Consider the following 18567-nt stretch of genomic DNA (forward strand, 5'->3'; position numbering starts at 1 on the left):
TGAACTATGGTCATTTTAGTAAAACCATGGTTCATTATCATAAGGGACTGCCAGTGATAGGCTGTTGCATCCATAAAATGCAACCTTTTTGTTCTGACAGTGTATGATTTCTATTAACATTACAGAATAGAACATGATCTATATTATCGTTCAACGTTCAATTTACATAAATGAAATTGTACAAACTATGTAGGCTACAATTTCAATTGGTTTATTGTGAAATAACTCAAACATATGTTTTTTTCTGTCCTCTGATAGTTCAGGGCTGCCGTTCCCAAAAGCTTTAATGCTTTCTTATGATACTTTTGGGAAAAGCAGCCCTGTTTGAATGCACTTTTAGAATTGAGTGAACGCTCTCTGTGATGGATTGGTTCTGTCTTGCAACATTTGCGTGTGTTCAGATGAGCAGGAAAATAGTTATATCCTACACAATTACTTGCGAACAAAGGTTATTCGTCCAATTCAGTGCATTTGTACGCGTTATTATTATTATTTTAAATAAACAAAATCACTGGTAAATAAAACACACCTTAGTATCGATATTTTTAGTTTGAGTATCGATACTTTCGATACTCGCGTTAGTATCGATATATCGATCCTTAGATCGATACACCCATCCCTACCCACTTCCCGCTGTATGTTTCTGTATCACCCTCTCATGTAAATAGCATAAAGCAGTTCTGCACACAATGTATTTACCACTGTATAAAAGATCCAGAAAAATCTATACCGCCACACGTTGTATTATACCATCATATCACCGTGCCCTAGAAAGCGAGATCGGACGGGATGGGAATGATGACGTAGTTGGTTGGTTGAGCTAATGCTAGCTGTTCACGCTAGCTCCTGAGAGAATCCACCCTAAAGGTGCTTCTCAGAAGAGCCACTTCAAATCAATTATTGAAAATGGAGGCTTTTAGTGTCTCAGCCAGGCAGCTTCTCAGAGCTGGAAGCTGTCAGGTGAGCTGAACTGAAGTGACAGAACAGGCGGTGTGCTAGAGCACGCATGTTGTTGTCGTGCTTGTTCATGTGATTGCGTCTCTGTAGATCGTGCATCCTGCGGGTCCGCGCCGGGATGAAACATGAGCTCATTCGAGGGGCTCCCACAACGTGACAGTCAGTGCAGAGTAACGCCATCTGAGAGCCAGAGCCATGCTGTCAGACTGTCTGCTCAGACAAACACAGCCTTCTGGAAGATCTCCACTGTAGCCGAAAAACATACTCTGTCAACAATACCTTCATTACGAATGATAACAGCACAATGTGATTTGAGTATGCCTCTTCAGAAGTTTTGCTTTGAATGGCATGACCATCTAGAGTGCACTTCTGTTGTCTTTGGTAGGAGCGCCGTGTGTGTGTTTTGCATCAACGATATTATGTTTTTCAGCCCTGGAATTTGAAAAAGAAAATCATGCAAATATGAAATTGATTCAATGTGTGATTAAGATGAATAATATTCATATTAATAATTTAAGATGTAATATATAATGTAGTGTTATAATAATTCTATATTTAATAATATATATACACACAAATTTGGTTATTTAGTTTAATATGTGCTATTGTTCAAAAATTTGAGGTGGGTTTGATTTTTTGTTTTAATGTCTCTTCCGCTCAAGCATTTATTTGATTAAAAAAAAATCTATAAAAGCAGAAATATTGTGAACTATTATTACAATTCAAAATAATTGTTTACTGTTGCTATATATTTTAAAATATAATTTATCCCTGTGATGCAAAGCTGAATTTTCAGCATCATTACTCCAGTCTTCAGTGTCACACGATCCTTCAGAAATCACTCTGATATGCTGATTTGATACTCAAGAAACATTTATTATAATAATCAATATTGAAAACCATTGCACTACTTGATATTTTTGTAGAAACCTTTTAAGTATTCTTTCATGAATATAAAGTTTAAACAAATAGCATTAATCTGAAATGTATATCTTGTAACATTTGGTTGATTAACAGAAGTGGTTCATGTTTCTTTTTCAAATATTCTGTAATATAAACCTTTATTTACGTTCTGCATGTTTTGCTATCATTAAATTGTATTATATTTATTAGCCATGCACTACCCTGCTCTCTAAATATTCACCATCCACCATTGAAAAACTCTTATTATTTGATTAACGCCTGATTTATGAAACCAATAATTTTCTAAACCCATATCCACCTTTTCTAGTTGGACAAATCAATCACTTTGTACGTGTTATACAGAATTCTGAAGTACTCAGACTCCACAATCTTCTCTTGCAGGAGGCCTTTTTTGGGAAAGACCTGCTGGATAAGAGCAAACAGAGCAGACAGGAAACCACACGGCTGCTAGAGGATGAGCGAGACAGGAAACAACTCCTGGCCAATCAGATGAAGCCATTGTCATACGCATCACTCAGTGCGTCAGTGGCACCGCTGGCCAGGAAAGCAGTAGCAGCACGTACGTTTCTCACGCTACTGGTGCTTACACACACACTCACAAACACACACGGGCTGTCTCAGCTTTTTTGTCTCTTTCTTTTTTGTCTTTTTTCCCACATGACCTTCATACTCAGTCTGATTTATACATTTATTTCTCTTAAAGTCAACATGAAATTTAAATAGACTGCATTTACTTGCTTTACACACATTCCTGGTCTTGCAGAATCACTCAGAAATGTCCCCTTATGGAAAGTGAAATGGGTTGCAAATGCAATTTCATGTTGTCTTTAAATTGGTCTGCACAATTTAGAACACTTTCTTAGAGGACAATCATCAGGCCCTTATAATCACATTCCTGCTTTATCCGCATCCACAGAGAATTCTGTGGAGCCTCTAGTGGACCTGTCCGAAGAGCTGAAATCAGACACAGAGCTGCTGGGAATGTTTTCTAATACCAGGCAAACTGAGGAGTCCGGTAGGCCTTTATGAGTGTCTCTAAACATGAGAAATAACAGCACGTTTGCTGTTCAGATGAGCCCTTTCCGTGAGCTCCAGCTCTCTAGTTCTACTATTATCATTGTCGGGGTACATAAACTTCGTGGGGTACAAACATAGTTAAACTACAGTAAGGCCTCCCATTTCAAAAAGTAGTGTAGCGTTTAACTGCACTGACAATTGTAAGTGTCGAATCACTTGACTGGATTTGTTTCTCGTAATTTATAAAAAAAAAACTTGAAGCTTGTGCTTAGATGATAGATTATCATTGAATGTTCATATAAAACTTAAAATGTAATCATTTTTATAGGGCTTTCAAACGTAACAAGTAACACACGCAGTTAATAAAATCCACACGGGTAATTATTTTTGCTGTCGTTAACACATTTAGTCAATTTGACATTTATAACATTTTAATTTTCTCTGTGTGAATTCGAAAAGCTAAAAACATTCAGAGTTGATTGGAACCGATCGGATGTCTTAGTAAATGGAGAAAGACTTGTGTATAATTTATTCATCAATCAAACCCAGATGGAGCGTTTAACAAAAATCATTTGCGTTCTTTCTATGGCGAAAAATAATTATCGAAAACAAGTGAAACATCACCCATCAATGAAATAATGTCATTCGTAGAAATGTTAATGCAAACATATCGGCGGCAAAAATAACTTTTCATATGTAGAAGTTTGCCCATAAAGTGTGTGAAAATTGTTTTATTCCATTATTGCACAATTTGCGTTTTCTCTCATATTTCCTGTGAGCTTATTGCAGTTTGAGACATATAGGATATGTTATTTGTATGCAAGGATTCTGTTTATTTTGTCATAATAACGGTCTTACTGTACATTATCCCGCTTAATACTTGGCTACTTACCAGTTAAATAAATACATTGACATGAAATATTGACACATGAGAGACATGAAAGTAGTGTGCTTTTGAGTTCAAGTCATTCAAGTCACCTTTATTTATATAGCGCTTTATACAATACAGATTGTTTCAAAGTAGTGCTGTCGATTCCATAATAACGGTCTTACTGTACATTATCCCGCTTAATACTTGGCTACTTACCAGTTAAATAAATACATTGACATGAAATATTGACACATGAGAGACATGAAAGTAGTGTGCTTTTGAGTTCAAGTCACCTTTATTTATATAGCGCTTTATACAATACAGATTGTTTCAAAGTAGTGCTGTCGATTAAACGATTAATCGAATCCAAAATAAAAGTTTTTGTTGTGTGTACTGTGTATATGTATTATGTATATATAAATATTCACACATGCAGTATATATTTTGAAAATATTTACATGTATATATTCATATTCCTATAATTTATATTATATATGTATAAATAGATTTAATATGTAAACATAATATTTTTCTTAAATATATTCATGCATGCGTGTGTATTTATATATACATTACAAATATGCACAGTACACACACGTTATGTAAAAAAAAACGTTTATTTTGGATACGATTAATCGTTTGACAGCGCTATTTCAAAGCAGCTTTAAATTGAACAAGAAAATAGTGATTCACTGATACAAACAAAATTCAATTCTGTTGTAAAGCAACTCTAAAAAGACAATAGTAAACAGTCGTTATTCAGTTGAAATCAGTTCATTGTTGATGCACACAAATTTCCACACCTAATAATTACACATATTAATTAGCTTTTTCTTGAAAATAGATGAATAAATAGCTTGATATCTAAATATTTAATTATCTATAAGAGATGGTCTTGATTGTCTTTTCATTATATTACTTTCTTGGGCATTTCCATATTTTTCATTCTTGGCTCATTTTATTTTACATTGTGTATGAATCATCTGTAGAATCTTTCTTTCTCTCTTCATGGTGCTGATCCCTCATTGTGTTTGGTTTGGATCTTTGTAGGTCTTGATTTTTGCCCTTTCCAAGTTGAGTACTCTCCTTCATCATTTGGTAAGAGCTCATGATCATGTTTAAGTTATTTGCTTTTTCTGGGAACGTTTGTTTTACTTATCCATTTTTGACATATCACCCACAATGCACACTGCACCTGAATCCAAACATTATGCATCATGCAGTCCAATTAGTTTACATTACCTAGCATATCGAGAATGATCCAGCAATGCAGTGCTGGGATAACCGATGTAGTCAAGGACGTTTCTCTTATACCAGCACAGAACTGAGATGTTTTAGAGACAGGCGTTTCAGAAAACCGAAGGCGTAGATGAATGACTGTCCTCCCGTGAGCGGCAGTCAGGGCCTCTACTTGAATGGATGAGTGAAGAATAGGGGCACTGCTCCACCGACATCCACTGAGTCCTTGGTTTGATGAAAAGGAACCAACCCTAGTAATTTGTGAAAGATGTCGAGCTCATCCCTGCTGTAAAAGCAGCCTTGGAAGGCGAGGCAGTCTGACCTCCCTCCGAACACATAGTAGTATTTCTATTTGAATTATTTGCTGCACAGGTTATTTATTCAGTTTTGTCCATGTCGGATATGACTCATATAACAAGATCCACAACCTGCTCTGGTCTTTGCTTTTTAGTTTTAGTTCAATGTTAAAGGGATAGTTCGGCCAAAAATTTAAATTGTGTCATCATATACTCACCCTCATGTTGTTCCAAATCTGTATGACTTGCTTATAAAGAACACGATATTCTGAAGAATATTTAAACTGCTTTGTCTGTAAAATTACTGTCTGTCCCCAATTGGGGACCCCATTGACTTTGTTTGTGGTCCACTAACGAAACAAAACAAAAGAGAGCTATACAGATCTGAAACACAGTGAGAGTGAATAAAAGAATAAAAATGCCAGTTTTTAACCCTTTCCCTGCCAGCATATTGAAAAAAAAATGCCAGCCACTGTCAGCATTTTTTATCATTTTCAGAAAATTTTCAAGGCCGCCCGAATATTTTGTTGTATGAGCATGCAGTATGTCAAAAGAAAAAAGGGCCTCTGCTTTTTTTAATGTTTTAATTCTAGCTATATACAGGTGCATCTCAATAAATTAGAATGTTGTGGAAAAGATAAAAAAATGTATTTCAGTAATTCAACTCAAATTGTGAAACTCGTGTATTAAATAAATTCAGTGCACACAGACTGAAGTAGTTTAAGTCTTTGGTTCTTTTAATTGTGATGATTTTGGCTCACTTTTAACAAAAACCCACCAATTCACTATCGCAACAAATTAGAATACTTCATAAGACCAATAAAAAAACTTTTTATCAACATTTGAATGTTGGTAAATTTCTTCTTTTTAAAAAAAACAAAAAAACATTTTGAACAAAAAGCTGGGAAAATCGTATTTTTGTAAAAGACTGCATCTGGATCAGATTCAGAATGATGATCAAAACATAGATGGAGTAGACTGAGTCCATCATCACATCCAAAGCTTGCACGGTCCAAAACCAGTTCCCGGATCGACAGTTCATTCAGTAACGTTTGGCAGTTTTGATTTACATGCTGTTTAATGCTTTACGATCTAGTTATTTTACATATGCGTCTGCTTACATATGCAATCGCTTGTTTCTGCTTTTTCACCGTATTTTAGTCCAAACATTCAGTACTCAGAAGATGTGTAATAATGCCTTGTACCGTATAATAGTGAAAACACAGAAAGACACAAAATTCTGCCAGTGGCAAAATTCTGCCAGTGGCAGGGAAAGTGTTAAAGTTAAAGCACCCAAGACTAAACCAATTTCAGGACACATGGTCCACGGTTTGCAATTTTAGTTTGTTGTGATGGATGTGACATTATTTGTGTTTTTGTGTATATGTTTGTATAGGTCTGGATGTTGCTCCTTTTACAGAAGACGCATCTGTTTCATCTCAAACTCATCTGGGCCGAACTCACCCACGTCAGGTGCACGAGGAGCCACTGGATGGCATTCTCAGCCCTGAACTGGACAAGATGGTCACTGATGGTCTGTATATCACAAATGTATGCATTGTTGAATAGTAATACTTGTTCTTGAAACATCTAAATGTGAACAACGAATCTTTCTACCTTACAGAATCAATACTCGGCAGACTCTACAAAATACCAGGTAGGTTATAAACTCAAAGCACCAACTGCCAGTGAACTCGTTCATTCGATATGTTGTAAGTATTGACCCATTCCTTGCAGAGCTTGGTGGGAAGGATGTGGAGGATCTCTTCACAGCTGTCCTGAGCCCCAGCACCAGCCAACCTCCTCAGATGCCTCAACAGATCCAGGGAGCTCAAACCCTGCAAGGTCTCGCAGGCCCTGGTTTACATCCCTCCCAACCTATCTCAGGTTTGTTTAGGAAAATAAGGAATGTTTCAGTGATATGATTAAGACTCTAATTTAGCAGTTGTCTTTTGATAGTAACATTTGTATGATGTCTGTCATATTTTCCATGTTAAAATACTCCCATGCCGGTTTTAATGCACAACTGTTACGTGTAGCATTCATATGTTTACTTCCAAAAGAGTGTGGCACTATCGAAACAATTCTGAGCGTCTCTACCAAGGGTGGGTTTCCCAAAAGCATAGTTAGCCAACTGTGGTTGCAAGCTCCATCGTTACCAGCATAGATCAGTGATTCAGTGATTCCTGAATCCATATTTCCAACAAATATTCACAAACCGCGTCGGAAAGTTGTGGTTGGAACTACAGCCATTGACCTGTGGTTGGAAGCATAGTTCTTGTTTGTATTACATGTGGACATAGATCATGCTATTGAGCAAAATAAACAAGCAAACATGCAGTACAATCAGAATATATCTTTCATTTGTTATATATACAAATTACATTCTATGTCTTTTAGTTTGTCAAAAGAATAAAAGCAGTGTGAAGAGTGATGTAATAGGAATCCTACGACTGAATCAAACATCTGAAAATAAAGCAAAACAAGGCAGAATAAAAATAGTGAAATAGTCTGTAATAGTCTGACATTAATTCAGTCTTGAATTGATTGATTATGAAAAATGTGTACTCAGCTACCTGCATGACATCATTAAAGAAGTCTATATTGTTGAACCAGCATGATTTTGGGAGTTTTGCTTGAGACTTTCTGTTTGGCCAATGACAGAGAGTGGCAACGTTCAAGAAACCTGTGTTGACATTATTATTGTAATTCGGTGTTGATGGTATTTGTACATTTGCACATTCTTCAAAAATCACACATTTCACCTTTCCGGAATGTTCTGGGTTTTTGTAATAGCTCAGTCGATGGCGTCTGTGGCATTTTGACTCATCCCTTTAGTGCATTACTGTAAACACATTTTTGTTTGTTTTAAAAAAATGAGGTCTTTCGTTCTCAGGTGAATCAAACTGAATTACATTCACTGTGATTGCTGTATGCACCGTTGCTCAGTTGTATTGGAATGTTTTTGTACAGGAATGTCTTCACGAATGCCAGTGACGAATGGTTTGATGGAACCCAAACAGCAGTTTTCACAGTCCCAAATTGCTCCTGGAGTAGGGCCTGATATGGCTCGAAATATCCCATCAATGCAGCGCATGCCTTTCTCAGACAATCTTAGGTCAGCCTTGATATTTCTTCATACATATGCACACTCACATCTAAATTGCAATATTGATTAAAAAATAAATGAACAGACTACATTTATGTTAGTCTCCTCTTGTTCAGTAGGTGTAAATGTTGCGGCACAGTTTGATTAAATCAGTATTTCTAGATGACATTTATATCTGCTGCACAGGGACAGGAAGTTCAATCTGATAGCGCAGGAGACTGCTGGTCCGTGGTCCGCTACAGGCTCAGCTTCGGCCTCTGCTCCAGCCGCTGCCTCTGAGGTGGAGGGAGACTCCATGTCCACCGCACAGAAAAGCACTCTGAAGTGGGAGAAAGAAGAAACGCTCGGAGAACTTGCCACTGTCGCACCGGTCCTGTACACTAATGTCAACTTCCCGAACCTCAAGGAGGAATATCCAGGTCAGCTAAGGGATTTAAAAATGATCTGTCATATAAAGCTTTGAAAATCAATAAAGTACTTTGTTACAATCAACACGACGGAACCCATTTTACTATAGTATGAAATAGGGATGTCCCGATCAGGTTTTTTGCCCCCGATCCGATCTGATCCGAGTCATTGAATATTGAATATCTGCCAATACTGAGTCCTGATCCGATACTTCCTAGTGTGTTCCTAGTAGTTATTAAAACCAATCCATTGTATACAGAGTTATGCAGAGAGTAAAAGTTAAATATATATATATATATATATATCAGATACACTCTCTCTATGTATATATTTGCACATACTGTATAAAGACATTGATAGAACATGGGACTTCTGATGTAAACTTCTTGTATTTTATGCATACAATAAGCATAATAATTGCAACATAAAGATAAAAAATTGGAGATATGGTTAGAAAGCATGAAACTCACTGTGTCAGAATGCCAGTCTGTCAGTCAAATCGGAAGCAAGGCGCAACCCATAGCAACACGTTATGGTAACGACGTTTTAGATAGACTGCAGATAAAACTAAATGATAAATGAATATGTGATCGTTGCAAAAGTGCGCATCAAATGCATTGAACACAGAAGCTCAAACATGTGTTACAAGCTAGAACAGGCCTCACTGGTTTCTTCTTCTTTTGGTTTTAATAATGGCTGAACACATGCATACGAGTGTCGACATAATACACGTACTGCACGTCACCGGCATGACCGCAAAAAATTAATGATCGGCCCCAATCCCGATCCTTGAGATCTGCACGGGACATCCCTAGTATGAAATCTAACATTTTATATATTAATGCAATTAAGAAAGTTAATATGGTATATTTAGATTTACATGTTGACCTTAATGGACACGATCTCTTCTTAATATCCCTCAATGTTATACTTCTAATAGATACTTTTATTTTTATGTTATAACCTTACAGACTGGTCAACACGAGTCAAACAAATTGCAAAACTCTGGAGAAAAGCAAGTTCACAGGACCGGGCTCCATATGTGGTAAGTTACACAGTATCTGCTGCAATACACTGAGTTTATCATCATCACCAGCATATGTAATGTTTGGAATGCTGGTGTGCTGGCTTGTCGAACAGCTTCATCTGCTAAATTTTCCTGGTGAATAACATGGCTATGCTGGTCTACCCGTTCTATCAGGCCACCACTAAACAGAATACACCAGCTTAAGCCCTATTCAGGTTTTACTACAAATAGATAAGAAAAATGTAATTGTTAAACTAAAGTAACCACACATTAACCATGGTTTTGCTTTACTAGCCATATAACTTCACTATGGCATTTGTAGTAAAACTGTGGTTATACTATGGTAATCAATCCGAATTACTATACGCAATGCATGCATACAGAGCCTGTGATCTCTGCGACGCCCAGATGTACAAAACAGACCCTCCCGCCTCTATAATAAACATGGAGATGTTGGTCTCGTCTGAATTTGTACATGAAAATCACAGATATCAGGTGATAAGAATCAAAACTCAAAGAAAACTAGTCCCGTCCGAATAGGGCTTTAGAATTTATTTCAGCAGGATATAGCGACCCTTGAGTGTTGGTCAAAGTCAAAAGAATAAATTGGACCCAAGGAGCTGATTACGGTCTAAGAGATAAATACATTTCAAAAGATATGATTAAAGGGAACATTACCTTGACGTGAAAGAGTGCCACTTAAAATAAAAACGCTTTTAGACAATTAGTCTAAAAACCATGTAATTTTAGCAAATTTATGCAACCTTTGAATTTCAATGGTCTTTCTTTGATATCAACACTGCACAATCACTCTACTATTCACAGCAAAAGGCCAGAGATAACAGGGCAGCCCTGCGCATTAACAAAGTTCAGATGTCCAACGAGACCATTAAGCGGCAGCCGCCTCCGCCAGAGCAGCCTTTAGAAGTGTTTGATCCTGCTATTCCACCACTGGACCCGGAATTACTGTTCAAAGATCCACTGAAGCACAAGGAATCAGAGCATGAACAAGAATGGAAGTATAGACAGGTAAGTCCTCTATAGACATTTGTATGGAAAAGAGATAAATTACTTATTGACAGCCAGAAATGTTTTGGTTTTGTCAAATAAATGATATAAATGACATTTCTATGTCTTTGACTTGTCCGATTTGTAAAACTGAGACACGAGTTTTATTTTTCAATGAGAATTATTTTAATGCATGTTTGGTCTGGTGGTGGACATCAAACAAGTTTGCAGAATAATAGAAGAGTTACATTAAAAACAATAAACGTGTAACAAATGTGTCACAACTAGGGCTGTGACGGTATGGGATTTTTTCTTACCGTGGTGAAGAAGCAACAAATCACACGGTTTGGCGGTTTATCGCACCCACCCCCCCGCCACGGACTTTTGATAAAGAATGCATGCAGCTTGTAAATGAACATAGTAATGAATAATAATAAAGTAGTCTTCTTTATTATTAAAACAGCTAATTTTATTAACAATATTAACATAAAATAATATTTATTTCTATAACTTTGTTGTTTTTTCGATATCTTTTGAGTTTAATAGGAATTATGGAACAGTCTTTGTCATTGTTTGTAACCCATTCTTTGTACAATAAATTATTAAAAGAATAACAACCTGAGAAAGCTGCAGAAAGAACAAGCCGAGCTCAACATGCCCCAACATTGCTTAGTTCTGGTGAGTTGTGCTAAACTTCGATTCCTATTTCTTTAGACATTGTTTTTCGGGTTACAGTTCGTGGATATAAACGCACTCATCCAAACGCAACTTGTTAAAACTTTGAATAATATTATTTAACTATTAATTAGGCTACATTTATAATAACTTTTTTTTAAGTGCAACATAAAAGAGGCTTTTTTTCTGATTTGGGTTTTGCAACATAAAAAGGGAACATCAGGCTGTAGTCTGTACAAGGTTATATTCCGTATCCGCACCCACCCTCTCCCGCTATATATTCACTCTTTGTTCACCCGCTGTCCGCTTGGAATAATTTTCGTCCTGACCCGACCGTTCGCGCTAAATGTAGATCTCGTTTCCAGAATCTCACATTTAAATTTCCACTACTGAAAGAGAGAGAGAGATAACAAATAAAAATGTAGTCTGCACAAAAATTGCATTTATTTTATTCGTCATGTCCAGAATCAAATTAGTTTTACATGTTGCTATCAACACAATAGGAAAAAGTGTTGCAGAGAAAAAATATAAAAAATGTAAGTTGTACAAAAAAAAAAGCTTATTTGTTATTTTTATTCGTCTTGTCAAAATACAAAATTCGTTTAAAGGGGTCATATGATGTGATTTCAGTTTTTCCTTTCTCTTTGGAATGTTACAAGCTCTTGGTGCATAAAGAAGATCTGTAAAGTTGCAAAGACTAAAGTCTCAAATCCAAAGAGATATTCTTTATAAACGTTAAGTCAGCCACGCCTACCTAAAGTGGCTCGTTCTAACACGCCCCCACATGTCTACGTCACGATGTGGGAAGATTTGCATAACGCCGCCCAAATGTTCATGCAAAGAAAGAAGGCGTAACTTTTATTCTCGCTGTAGTATTGTTGTTGCCGCCGCTGACATGTCGTGGAGGCGCTGTGTGTTTCGTTGTGAAAGCGAAACTACTTTGTTTGGCCTTCCAAAAGAGGATGATATCCGCTTCGTCATGCCTGGAGCTGATCCGTTCTGGTCGCTGAGGAAATACATCAACTTTGCACTGTGGATCGCCGGATCGGCTTTCACCGTGGACGAAGTGGAGTCCAGCCCAGGGTCGCCACATGTGGTTGCCGCAAGCCCGTCCCGCCCCCGCTCACTCTAGGCCGCCGGCCGCTGCTCACTCTAGGCCTCCGGTCTCCGCTCAATCTAGCCCGCCCCGCCGTGTGTGACACTGTGTTTCGTTGTGAAAGCGAAACTACTTTGTTTGGCCTTCCAAAAGAGGACACGACTAGAAATCAGTGGTTAAGTTGTATTTACAACACTGTTCCAGAACACTTCAACCCAAATATTCAGATGTGTCCAGCGCATTTTATGGAGGACTGTTTCCTGATCCTAGTAGAGTAGACTACAATGCCAGCTGTTCTGACTCACAGACTGTAAGTACGTTTTTATATTTAAAGAATTTGCCACTGACGATTCAAACGCGAGTTTTGAGCAGTGTAGAGTAGCGTTTGTAGTGTTTGTAGTTTGTAATTTCTCCGATCACAAATGCAGACATGGTTTTATGTTTACACGGCGCGATGCAGTGCAATGCGTAAAAAGACAGTACAAGTCATTATAATTCGTAATTATGGATGCATAACTGGATGCAACAAATGCCTTTTTTATAATGGGTTTTAATGTTTTTGTCTCGTCGCTCCGGCCGGAATAAGGTGAGGGTAAGGGGCGTAACATTTCCATCACATGCTTGAGGTATTCGGCCAATCACAACTCACTGGATAGCTGGATAGCACACCTCGCTTTTCAGACCGACGAGCTTTGTAAAAATCGGCGCGTTTCAGAAAGGCGGGGCATAGAGGAGAAACATTAATGTACAGTATGTGGAAAATAATGTTTTTTTAACCTTAAACCGCATAAACACATTTAATTACACCAAATACACAAAATAATGTTCTTTTTAGCAACATCATATGACCCCTTTAACATTTTGCTGTCAACACAGTAGGACAGAGTCGTAGAGAAAGAAAAAAAAATTTGGGAACAAAACCGTTGGCTTGTAGTCATTGCGAAATGAAATCACTTTTTAACCAAACAATTTAACATCCCTGAGAAGACTAGCCTGACGTGGGTTTCTCTGCCTGGCGCATGCATAACAGTCCTGAGCGCAGGCTGTACGGTGGTCGATAAGAGTGAGTAAAGCGCATATATGCTGTTCTGAAAGGATGACGGGAATGGGATATTGTTAGACCGCCCGCTCCCGTTCAAATTACACAAGAGTTACCGACTGCTACCGTGTTTTATTCGGGAATTTAATCCCGCGTCACAAGAAATTTGGTCATGTCCTGCGGGAATGCAGACCTCTAGCTTCCTCCTGCAAATACCTTGCAAAAAAATTGCGGTGATGACGGTTATGACCTTAACACCGCGGTCGGCAGCTCATTACCGCGGTAATGCGATTATCGTCACAGCCCTAGTCACAACTGCATTTTGTGCTACAGTTTTTAATGTTTGCATGAGCAGCCTTCAAAATAAACTCTACTAAAGCATATTTCTTTACTTGAGAGGGCGGAAAGGAATATGAAAAATGTTTGAAATGTGACATTTTCTTCATGCATAAACTCAGACATAACTTCTCAGAACTTTAAATGAATTACATCTGTGTGTTCCCTTTTGCCAAGAATTAATTAAGCTTGTCAAAAGACAGAAAAATTGTTTTAAATTCTAAAATAAAGAATTTATATTTATGTTAGCTTAATTTATTACTATTCAATGAATTTAATTGCAATTGTACTAGATTATGTAATTTAAATAAATCACACATGGTACATTTTCTTATTATTTAATAATTATTATATATTTTTTCACTTACTGTTGAAGCAAATGAGACAGAAAAGTAGGCAGCAAGCTAAGATCGAAGCTACACAGAAACTTGAGCAGGTGAAGAATGAACAACTTCAGCAGCAGCAGCAACAACTTCCATCAATCAGCCAATCTGAGCATGACTCTTCTGGTCACCTGAATAGTCCAGTATCTGTGCACTCCAACAGTGGAAACATGTCTCCCAAGCAGCCCAGTTCATCAAAGTCACAGCTGCCCGGCACGCCGACATCGTGTTCCCCAGATGACGTCTTTTTGCGCCCTCATCCACCACCCCCATCTTCAGGATCTCAGCCACAGAGCCCTCAGATGTTCTCCCCAAGCTCCTCTGGCTCCAGACCATCCTCACCCTGGGATCCCTACACCAAAATGGTAGGCACACCCAGACCACCACCTACTGGGCAGGGAACTCCACGCCGTAACTCGGAATCAGGGAAATCTCCCAGAGGTCTTTCAGAGCCAATTGGCTCTCCAACAGCCATATGTAATGACCCCTATGCCAAGCCCCCAGGCACCCCAAGGCCAACAGGAGCTACAGACCCTTTTCTCAAACCTATGTGCCCTCCCAGAGCAAGTCAGACAGTGGAAGGGAGGCATCTTATTGGCTCCCCAAGCCATGATCCATTCTCTAGGGTGTCTGTGAGAAAGGAAGCCTACCAGAGAATGCCCCAGGGCAGGATGATACTCTCAGACCCATATGCTCGTCCTTTACTCACTCCTATTCCAGGCAGCAATGAATCAGGGTCCATCCAGGTCTTTAAAACCCCTATGCCACCCCCTCAGGCTCAGGAACAATATGCAGGTATGCATGCACGGAGAGCAAGTGGGGATCCCTTCGAAAGACCAATGATGCCCCCTCGTCCTTCTGAATCATTTTCCCAGAATCAACAGAACGATCCTTATGCACAGCCTCCGCTCACTCCTCGTCCTGCAGTAGGTGACGGCTATGCAAATCAGAGGCTTTCACGACAGCCCCAAACCCTCCCTTTTTCTCAGCCTGGGCCAATGGCACGCCAGCCTTCCTGTAACCCATATGCTCGAGCCCCTTCCACCCCTCGGCCAGACTATTCCCAGTGTGATCCCTATGGACAACAGTCTGCTACACCAAGACCTTCGAGTGACCCTTTTGCCCCATCTCTATCGTTTTCTAACCCATACGCTAGAATGCCAGGCACACCTAGACCACATGACCCTGAACCCTACTCTCAGCAGCCTGCATCTCGTCATCCGGTCATGATGAATCAACCCTCTCAGCAGCAGACTCAAAACTGCATAATGTCTCCTATGTCAATGGACCCTTACGCTCAACCCCCTGGGACCCCACGCCCAGGAATGGCAGACCGGTTCCCCAAGTCTCCAAGTCACCAAAGGACTACTGATCCTTTTAGTCAATCCCCCGGACTGCCACGCCCTGTAGTGCCTGATCCTCACGCACAGTCATTGGGAAGGTCCCAGTCATTACCTAATGATTCATGTGCACATCCCTCACGAACACCTCATCCTGGAGGAGTCGGACAGGGATTGGTACCTGGGCCCATGGCCAATCAAGATCCATTCTCTCCTCCTCAAGTCTTGATGCAAGACTCTTTTGCCAGTCCAACAAAACATGGACCTCAGACCCTTAAACATCTGGGCATGACAGATGAAACCGTAAATCAGCCAATATCCAGTCGACCCAATCAGACTCTCATCCATGACCCTTTTGAGCAGGCCCCCATGCTTCCACATCCTCAATGTGGAGAAAATAAAGAACAACAAGGTTTGGTACAGCGTATGAGTTCCCACCCCATGGGCCAGCCCAGCACTGAAGCTCAAACAGTACCTCTTGCTGAAGCTGAGGAAAGACTCAGACAGGTGTGGTTTTATTTTGTTGCTACTCTATTTAAGATGGTTTATTTGCTTATGAAGTGCACTGTATTAGTTACAATATATAACTTGTACAACACTAATTAACACAATGTTAATTTGTTTACAGCGTCAGCGTATTCGAGAGCTGATCCTCAAACAGCAACAGCAGAAGAGTGCCATACGTCAAGATAAGGGTGTACAGGATCATCCTCTGACCATGCCTCCAGGAACCCCTCAACACTGGAGTCTGGAGTCTACAGGCCAACAGAGTGAAATTTTTAATCGCCCACCACCACCATATCCTGGTCCAGGAGCTGTGAGAGCCCCTCAGAGATTCCATGGGCCATTCCCAGGAGATCAACAGGGGCATTTCCCTGAAGGCCAGTTTCCTATACCACAGTTTCCTGCACATGCTGACTCAAATATAAGGCAGCTTGGGCCAAGGTGGGTGAAATTATATACTTCAAACCATTTGTATGAAATGTAGGGACTAATGTTATTCAAAAACACTGCAAATATTATGTTCTTTTGTTGATTTTAGGATGCCCCTCACTCCTAATGTCCAAGGTCCTATAGCAGCTCCAAGACCACATCAGATGCACGACCCAATAATTGAAGCTCATCCACAGATGAGAAGATCCATGTCTATGGACTTGGGGAAATCAATAGGAGGCAACCCCTTAGTAACCCCACATTTACCTCCTCGTGGCATGCATGTGCAACAGCACAACATCATGGGGCAGCCTTTCATAGAACTGAGACACAGAGCGCCAGATAGCAGACTTCGGCTTCCCTTTGGAGCTCCTAGTATGCAGGGAAATCGAATGGAATTGCCCTCACAGCAACGGCCCCCAGGTTTCATGGGTGGCCAAGAAATTGGATTTCCCTTCAATCAAGTTCCAAAGCCAATGGACACAACAATTAATCAGTCTCAGGTAGCTAATACGCAGATGCAGGCATCTCTCAGCTTGGGGAATTTACAACAAGCCAATATTCTGTTGAGAGCTGGACATCCACAAATCCCCCTGACGAGGTCTATAAGTCAACCTGCTTCCAGTGAGACTCTCAGTGCTCCCTTACTCACAAGTATTGCTGCTATATCTGCTGTCCAAAACATTGAGGTCCCTTTATCCACAAATGAAGTACCTGAGGAGAAAATCGATACTGATGAATCTGCTGTGAAGGACCTTGAAGATGTTGAGGTGAAGGACCTTGTGGATGCCGATTTAGAGAACTTAAATCTCGATCCAGATGATGGAAAGGACTTGGATCTTGAAACGAATGACCTGCATCTAGATGACTTCTTAACTTCTGGGAAATTTGATATAATTGCCTATGCTGATGCTGATTTAGATCTTAGTGAGGACCTGGATCTCAGTGATCCAATAGAAGACCACGCTGAGACGTATGATTTCCAAAAGACAAAAGCTGAGAAAAAGACTGATAGTTTTGATGGCTCATCATCGTCATGCTCAACATCAACAGCAAAGGAAGTAGTAGACAAAACGGCTCAGTCTCAAGGTCACATCAGTCCAGACGTTCCTCAGGATCAGGTGTTGGTTTCCTTGAAAACAGAGGAGGATAGCAAAAATGGAATTAAAGATTGCTTGTCCCGAGACACATCTTGTAAGAATCAGGTAAATGATAGTGCTGCCATTAATCAAGCTGGCTTTGAAAGTGATATTGATGCCAGTTTACAGGCTCCAAAGTCTGGAATTCACCCCGATGCTACTCCAGTGCTTTCAAGCATGCTGGTCAATGTACCACCAGAAGGTGAATCACAGAAGCAGGAACACTCATCAGCACAAGGCAACCCACCAAGTCAGGAAGCTACATTGTCACTCAGTAGCACTATGCTGGGGCAAGGAAACTTCTCAGTGCAGGGGATAGATACTGGCCTCAGTATTGACCAATCGTTGGTGTCTTCTCATGGTGAAAGCACATTAGAAGTCCCAGGCTCCATTCAGGAACAACAACAAAGCCATATTTTTGGTATGGATCAAAAGGATGCTGTACTCTCAGGGGAACAACACAGTATTCTTGCTCAACAGGCAATGCTGTCACAGCAAGGCAATCAGATCAGACCACTGCTTCTGGAGGAGCAACCACTCCTTCTCCAAGACCTCCTGGATCAGGAGAGACAGGAGCAGCAGCAGCAGAAGCAAATGCAAGCTATGATAAGACAGCATCCCAGTGATTCATTCTTCCCCAACATAGGTAAGGGGTAGCTAATATAACAAGATCTAATTCTGTTCTTCCTTGATTCGAGATTAGGCCTTTCTCTGTTTTGCATGTGGCAAAATGTGTACTTGACTATAATTGACTTAAATTTGCATACTTT

General features: G+C 39.7%; 1 protein-coding gene across 1 annotated transcript in view; it reads left to right on the forward strand.

Moving 5' to 3' along the window:
• The window catches only part of kmt2cb (lysine (K)-specific methyltransferase 2Cb), a 134740-nt gene that overhangs the window by 92971 nt on the left and 23202 nt on the right, over window positions 1–18567 (forward strand). The window contains exons 27-40 of the mRNA XM_016283713.1: window positions 2263–2440; window positions 2798–2896; window positions 4820–4867; window positions 6701–6838; window positions 6929–6961; window positions 7042–7191; window positions 8278–8422; window positions 8600–8832; window positions 9793–9866; window positions 10674–10877; window positions 11466–11534; window positions 14379–16232; window positions 16354–16670; window positions 16768–18443. Of these exons, the coding sequence (XP_016139199.1) occupies window positions 2263–2440; window positions 2798–2896; window positions 4820–4867; window positions 6701–6838; window positions 6929–6961; window positions 7042–7191; window positions 8278–8422; window positions 8600–8832; window positions 9793–9866; window positions 10674–10877; window positions 11466–11534; window positions 14379–16232; window positions 16354–16670; window positions 16768–18443 (5218 nt within the window). The remainder of the gene's footprint in view (window positions 1–2262; window positions 2441–2797; window positions 2897–4819; window positions 4868–6700; window positions 6839–6928; window positions 6962–7041; window positions 7192–8277; window positions 8423–8599; window positions 8833–9792; window positions 9867–10673; window positions 10878–11465; window positions 11535–14378; window positions 16233–16353; window positions 16671–16767; window positions 18444–18567) is intronic.

This window comes from Sinocyclocheilus grahami, unplaced genomic scaffold (assembly GCF_001515645.1).
Source record: "Sinocyclocheilus grahami isolate Dianchi unplaced genomic scaffold, SAMN03320097.WGS_v1.1 scaffold176.1, whole genome shotgun sequence".
Classification (NCBI taxonomy): domain Eukaryota; kingdom Metazoa; phylum Chordata; class Actinopteri; order Cypriniformes; family Cyprinidae; genus Sinocyclocheilus; species Sinocyclocheilus grahami.